Raw genomic sequence first — 7373 nt, 5'->3', positions numbered from 1 at the left:
TCATCGCTGGGATGAATAGCAGATGAGATTAAATGAATAAGATCATTAGACCCTGGCAGTAGGGAAGAAACAGTTTTGGAGGACTGAGAATGTCAAGGGGAAGCTTGGAACAGGAAGGGGGAAAATGAGATAAATACCAATTCCATAGTTTTGCCAAGGGCTGGTCCCAACCACAGTGGCCCCCAGAGCAGTGATCCCACAAGAAGAGGAGCAAAATTAATGTGCCCCCTTGTCTCCATTCTTTCTATTCCAGGTTCGCAGGAGCTGCAACCCCTACTAGATCATATCTAGATCCTAAAAAGAGCCAAGGGAAGGCCTCTTGTCCTTCCAGAGACCTGAAGTGTTTTCATGAATGGACATCTTGAGTCAGGTATGTGGGAATTCAGCGAATTCCTACTGAAATCCAGTCATCCATGGCCACCCTGGTCCTCCCCAGGGTTCTAAGAGCATCTGGCAAGAGGAGTAAGATGTGACTTGAGAAGTAGTGGGAAGTTCAGTACACCTCTCCCACAAGGACCTTCCTCCTCGTGCACAGACATCTCCAGATAGCTCTCCTTCCAGATTCCACTGAAATTCACAACTCAAGAGTCTTTCCTTGGGTTTCACCTTTACATCGCCCTGAGTGGTCTATTATAAAGTGTGAATACCCTAGAGGGGGAGTCATCTGAGCAATGATTAAGTCCTGATGCTTCTATATAATTGAGCTGCTTGCATTTTTCTCTGACTTCAAGGGCACTGTGACAGAAACAATATGAATGTACTTAATGCTACTGAACTATATACTTTTAAAAAATGGCTAAGATGGTGAATTTTATGTTATATGTAGTTTATCACAATTTTTTAAAATAAATAAATAAATTCATTTAAAAAAATGATTGGCTAGGTGGGACATCGTTAAGGATTTTTTTTTAAACAACTTTATTGGAGTATAATTGCTTTACAATGGTGTGTTAGTTTCTGCTTTATAACAAAGTGAATCAGCTATACATATACATATGTCTCCATATCTCCTCCCTCTTGCGTCTCCCTCCCACCCTCCCCATCCCACCCCTCCAGGCGGTCACAAAGCACCGAGCTGATCTCCCTGTGCTATGCGGCTGCTACCCGCTAGCTATCTACCTTACGTTTGGTACTGTATATATGTCCACGCCTCTCTCTCGTTTTGTCACAGCTTACCCTTCCCCCTCCCCATATCCTCAAGTCCATTCTCAAGTAGGTCTGTGTCTTTATTCCTGTTTTACCCCTAGGTTCTTCATGACTTTTTTTCCCTTAAATTCCATATATATGTGTTAGCATACGGTATTTGTCTTTCTCTTTCTGACTTACTTCACTCTGTATGACAGACTCTAGGTCCATCCACCTCACTACAAATAACTCAATTTTGTTTCTTTTTATGGCTGAGTAATATTCCATTGTATATATGGGCCACATCTTCTTTATATATTCATCTGTCGATGGACACTTAGGTTGCTTCCATGTCCTGGCTATTGTAAATAGAGCTGCAGTGAACATTGTGGTACATGACTCTTTTTGAATTATGGTTTTCTCAGGGTATATACCCAGTAGTGGGATTGCTGGGTTGTATGGCAGTTCTATTTGTAGTTTTTTAAGGAACCTCCATACTGTTCTCCGTAGTGGCTGTATCAATTTACATTCCCACCAACGGTGCAAGGGGGTTCCCTTTTCTTTACATCCTCACCAAATCTTGTTATTTCATGTCTTTTTGATAATAACCATTCTACCAGGTGTGAGGTGATATCTCATTGTTATTTTGATTTGCACTTCTCTGATGAGACTGGCAGATATAGAGAACAAACTAGTGATTACCAGTGGGGAGAGGGAAGGGGGGAGGGGCAGTATAGGGGAGGGGAAAAAAGGGGCTTATTATGGGATTATATGAAATCATGTGTGTGAAACTTTTGAAAATTGTAAAGCACTATAGAATTGAAAGAATCTTTCGTTCAATTAAAAAAAACACATCTGATGAGGGACTGGTGGGGTCACCTGGTCTCATGCTCTGAGATCTAACAGAGAAAAAGAGTTGCCTTAGTCACATTGTTTGTCTTCCAGGATAGGCAGTAGTGTAGGTTAAGTAACAAAAGGGGCTGCGAAGTGACTTTCCAACCAACTTCTTCTCTCAAAGCCATTCTGATGGGTGGTTCAAGTTCACTTAGGCTTGGCTATTGACCGATCTAATCTATTCACCCTTGGGGGTCCTCGTTCATGCTCTTCCCAGAACATTCTAGACTGCCCTTCCTCCTACCTCTCTCATGAAGCCCACAGCCTGTGATTCTTTCCCTTCATTCTCTTCTCTTATGCCATCCCTCAATCCCTGACCCGTGTCTTCAGGGTCTAGACATCAGTTCTGGTAGAGCCCTGAAAGTACAGTATGTATTGTCTTTTTTTTTTTTTTAAGGGCACTTGCAAGCCTACAGGTAAAAGGGAGTAGAGTAGAATGGTGAGAAAGTTATGCACAGATTCCTAGTCATCCAAGATTCTGAGAATGGGGGGAAAGGCTCAGAAATCTGGGAGCTAGTGGCCAAGTCACTGCAATCCTCTTCTTTATAAAATAAGAGTAGACTATGCAGTAGAGAATTTTCTCTTCCCCACTTTCCCCGCACTGCCCAAGGGCACTCCCCCAAGGAAGGAAAAGGAAAGTATAAACGTAACACCATATACTTTTATAGCTGCTGTACTTCTCCTTTCCCATATGTTATCTCACTAGATCCTCAGATTCCCACAGCTGTGGAGACAGGCCCAGAGAGGTTAAGCAGCTCACCCTGAGAAACAAAGCTTGTTAAGTGGCAAAGCCAAGGCTGGACCCCAGTTCTCCTGACTCTCGTCCTATGCTCTCTCCACGACACCACAGTGCACTTGCTTTAGCCATCAGGCAAGACTGTTTGGAAAGCAGCCCGTTCCCTTTTCTCTTTGTTAATACAAATCATGTGCAGATCTTTGGTTTCTAAAGGATATGGCAAATTGAAAAGGAGATGGTAGCTACAAACAAAGGAAAGACCCCATTTATATCCCTCTAGAAAAGTGACTCGACAGCACAGAAGTTTGTCTGTAGTGGGAGAAAAGCTTCTGTTTATTTTTGCTCCGTCGATGAGCACTTCCAGACATTGGAACTCAAAACATCTCCTAGCCCCACTTGGTTGAAAGCCTCAAGTTACAAGTAAGGAAGTGCGGGTCTTCTTCTTCCTTATTATTATGGAGCAAAGATCTGAACCTGAACTGAAACGGGACCTGCTTACACAGAAGAAATAGACTGGTGGGGGAGGGAGTTGAAAAAAATTCACTCTAATTGATTAGAATCACATTGAAGGAGAAGGCTAAAAATTTCCCAGTTTGTACTGTCAGCTTGCGCTATTCAGCAACACATTATTAAAACTGCAGGCTGGCCAGGCCTCTAGTTTTTCTTTCTTCTATCTCTTGCTCACCACAGTGTGATCACTTCAATGCTGTTGACACACGCACTGGTTGGTAGAGAGTCGAGTGTCCAAACTTCTGGGAAACTTCATTATCTGGGACACAGTTGCAACCCTGAAAGTGTTTGGGGAAAGTTGGCAGTCAAGCAAATCGCTCTCCCCAGACCAGCTCACTTTTCTCACTGGGAAATCTCGGTGGCTACTCTCACGACATGTGTCTTAATGAGGAACGTCATCATCATAAAAAGGTTAAAATGTGTTTAAAAGCAGGAATATTTTGGCAGTGGGATTTGTTTCCCACAGCTGGCACATTCATGATTATTATGGGCATTATCCCAACTGCTCCCAGCTGCCTTTCTTTGGCAATATATATATTTTAGTGTCTATGAAAAATAGTACAGATGTTTACAAAATTTCAACACCTAAAGCAGTGAGAATGCTTCATTATCAAACAACCTCGTGTCCCCAGTTATGCCAGATCAATGAGGGACCTTGTTGTACCTGAAATACAAGGCTGAGGCCTGCCCTCCCCCATATGCCCCTGGCATGGCTGGATATCTGTGCCCTCCCTCCGCATCCCACTCAGGCCTCCCTGCCTGGCCCTGAGATGGCTCTCACAGCATCACCTCTCTTTGTCTCGTTATCTTGGACCACTGCCCAATCCCTGGCCCCCACCTGCAAGGAAAGGGGTCGACCTTAGGGCTGGAACTAGGACTGGAGAGGAGCCAATGGGGTAAGGCCAATATATCTTCAAGGAGTGAATCCTGGGAATGAAAGTAAGTTCATTTAGCTTATTAATAGCTCCAGTAAAATACCATATGGGCTACAAGGTCAAAACCAATGCCTTGAATGAGGCTTGTGTATTATCAGTGCATTTAAGTAACCCATAATTTCTTTGTCCTGCTATTACTGAGAAACCAGTTGTCTTGAAGCAAGTTGGCTTAACGCTAAGAGGTGATTTTATGTGTGTTTGATGAGGCCCAAACAGCCACCATCAGGTATAAGCATTTAAGCCCTAAGCAGGCAAGTTTCTGATGACCTTCAAAGGAGAATAAATCAATAAGCATACACCTCTAAACTTACCCATCATTGATTAAGACAGCTTAGTTCAAGCATCTCCTCTCTGACTTAAGATTTACACTCTTTGGTGGCTTTTTCTCTTTTAATAAGTCGCTTCTTTGGGAGAGTTATGAAGGTGGCTTCTAAAAATGAACTTTGATAATAGCTAATAGTGATGGGTGTGAGAGGTTGTTTTAATTTAAAGTATATCCTGAAAAACTGCAAGAGGTAAGTGGGAAATCCTTATTTAGCATTGTGATATTTGAAAGTGCTTCAGAATTAAGGGAAAAGGAGCGGAGAAGTAAGAAAGTAGTTATAACTTGGAAACACTTGAAAAAACAACCCATTTAGCCATACATAAAACTTTTCTTCATGCACAGTGATATCTGTTGCATTGGAACTGGATATATAGATATAGGTATCAAAACAACCCAACTCCCCAATCTAAACATTATTTCCAAAAGCAAAAAGGGTTCCTTCTCTATATAGTACTGGGTCTCATGGCTGGGATCTTTGAGAAAAGAGTCTCAGGTTATTGTTTAAACGACCTTTATTACCTGCCTCTGACATTCCCCAGGTTACAGAGCAGGAGACGACCAAGCCTCATGTTCCATGGATGAAGCAGACAGCTGCCATGACAACTGAATCAATATAGGAGGCATTGGGAAGTATTGGGGTGATATGCCCAGCAATGGTTACCCATGGCAAAAGATGGCAGAGCTACTCAAAATTAGGCAAGTTACCTTCAGGACGACAACTGGATGCAAGAAAACCATACAGTTGGGGGTAGTAGGTCTTCCCCACCCTCTGAGCCCCCTTCCACCTCCAGTCCCATTAAGTCCATTCTATGCCACAGACTGGTCCTAGTGTCCTGCTAGCTCCCTGCTGAAGGAGGAGGGAGGGAAAAGATGTCTGAGTTCTCTTCATTTTCTTTGTCTCTGTCCCTAAGGCAACAGGAAGCTGGAGCTGCCCCAGCCGGCCTGGCAGTGATGGCAAGCCCGTTGGCTCTGCAGAGTGAGCAGTCCCTGGCAGCCCCCGGAACAGCTGCCAGTTAGACGGCCCAGAGTTCGGATAGACTTCATGGCTTCAGTTCAGTGCCAAGTGTTGGACGTGTTGGATTCAGTTCCCAGAGGGCTGGAGCGTGCTGTCAGGGCCGTCTGAAGACAAGAGAGCAGAGACAGTTTAGTGCAGTGGGTTGTGCAGGGTCGGGGGTGGGGGGTGGGGGGGGAGAGGAGGGAGAGGCTGGCCCGGAGAGGGTAGGGTGGTGCTTCTTCCAGGGCCTTCCAGACAAGGTCTCCTGGCCTCTCAACGTTGTCCGGGCCTCAGGTGAGGAGAGCCCTGGAAGGGGAGGAGAGGAAAAGGCGGCAAGGCAGGCGGGTGCTGCGCCCAGGGATGAGCGAGCTGAGGAGGGCGCGGGCGAGCCAGCGAGCTGGGGCGGCGTCTCTAGACCCCCTCGGCGGCCCGGGCAAGGGCTGGGCCGGGCAGACCGGCGGGGCCGAGCTGGCGGCGGTCCTCGGCGGGCGATCCAGCGGCTGTCTCAGCGTCAGCGGCGGCCGGGGCACCTCCCGGGAGCCACTCGTGCTGGGCGCAAGCCTGGGACGGCTCGTCCTTGGCCTCGACGAGCTTGCGGGAGCGAGTGTAGGCCAGGATGAGGCCTCCGGCCAGGCAGGCGTAGAAGATCATGATGAGCAGGATGTAGAGATAGGCGTCGTTGCCCTTGGCGCTGGTCACCTCGCGGCCCACGAAGGGGTCGGGCACGACCCCCATGCCCATGCTCGGGCCGGGGCCAGCGCCCAGGCCGCTGGCGTTGCCCCGGTGGTGCAGCTCGAGCAGCAGGCGGCTCAGCAGGGTCCGCAGCCGCTGGCTCTCGCTGCAGTTCATAGCTGTCGGGGAGTGACACGGCGGCTCCAGATCGCTGCTGACCTTGCCCCCGGGCCGGGACGAGGGGATGCGGGCGAGCGGCGGCGGCTGCACCCGGCTCCCGGGCGCGCGACGCAGTGGCTGGGGGACCCCGCCGCCCGGGCCTCCTTATCCCCTCACCCCGGCGCCTCCTCCCCTTCCCCACCACGCCCCCTCGGCCCGAGGCCGCCTCTTCCCAGGCTCCGGCTGTCTCGCCGCCCCGGGGAAAGGGGACAGCTGGTGGGGGGAGGAGAAGGGGACGAGGGAGGGGACGAGGCCGGGAGAGGGGCGGAGGGGGCGGGGGCGCGCGGAATGCGCGGGGCCCCGGGCAGCAGAGGCTGGCAGGGCGGCTCGCTGGGGCCAAGCGTGGACCCCGGGCTACTGAAGAGAATTCCTTCCACGTTCTGGCCACCTGCCCTGCAGGCCCAGCTTTGGCCCAGATACAGCATCTGGCCCCCACGAGGCGGGCCCTGCACCGGGGTTCCATCAGCACTCACGAAACGTGGCAGCCGAGACCGTGGGTCCACATCTCAGGGCGGGTGATTACTCCCATGGACAAGAACCCTGGCCTATCTTTCCAGCCCTCACTGCTTCCCCTGGACCGAGGTGAGCATCTTATTCAGAAGATGCTCAGGACAAATTTGGTGACTGAAGTGGAGTAGGACGCCCGGGGCTTCCAAAAAAGGTTTCTGATATTATACCAGCCTCCTGGGAAGTACCCCTGCTCTGATTTCCTATCACATTTTTAGAGGGGCCTCCACATCTTAGCGTATGAGTGTACCATCTATGATATGACCCTGTTTCCCGTGGGCGGCAAGCCATCTTCCCAGAAATGCAACCAAGTTCTTCCATTAAAAGGAGTAAGGACATTTAAAAAGCCCTTTGGCTACACTCCCTAGACGTCTCGGGATCTGAAAAGTGCCAGTTCTAGAGAATATGCTTACCTCCACAAGCAATTAGCCAGATACTCAGCTCTGTGCCTTTCTG

General features: G+C 48.8%; 1 protein-coding gene across 1 annotated transcript; it reads right to left on the bottom strand.

The window, feature by feature from the left end:
* Positions 1-5930: 5930 nt before the first annotated feature.
* KCNE5 (potassium voltage-gated channel subfamily E regulatory subunit 5) lies at positions 5931-6368 on the bottom strand. The gene has a single exon (XM_060088097.1). The coding sequence runs from the start codon at positions 6366-6368 to the stop codon at positions 5931-5933; it is 438 nt and encodes a 145-aa protein (XP_059944080.1).
* Positions 6369-7373: the final 1005 nt, after the last annotated feature.

This window comes from Mesoplodon densirostris, chromosome X, assembly GCF_025265405.1.
Source record: "Mesoplodon densirostris isolate mMesDen1 chromosome X, mMesDen1 primary haplotype, whole genome shotgun sequence".
In the NCBI taxonomy this organism is placed as follows: domain Eukaryota; kingdom Metazoa; phylum Chordata; class Mammalia; order Artiodactyla; family Ziphiidae; genus Mesoplodon; species Mesoplodon densirostris.
Note: the sequence above shows the minus strand (reverse complement) of the source record. Positions and strands in the feature narration are given on the sequence as shown.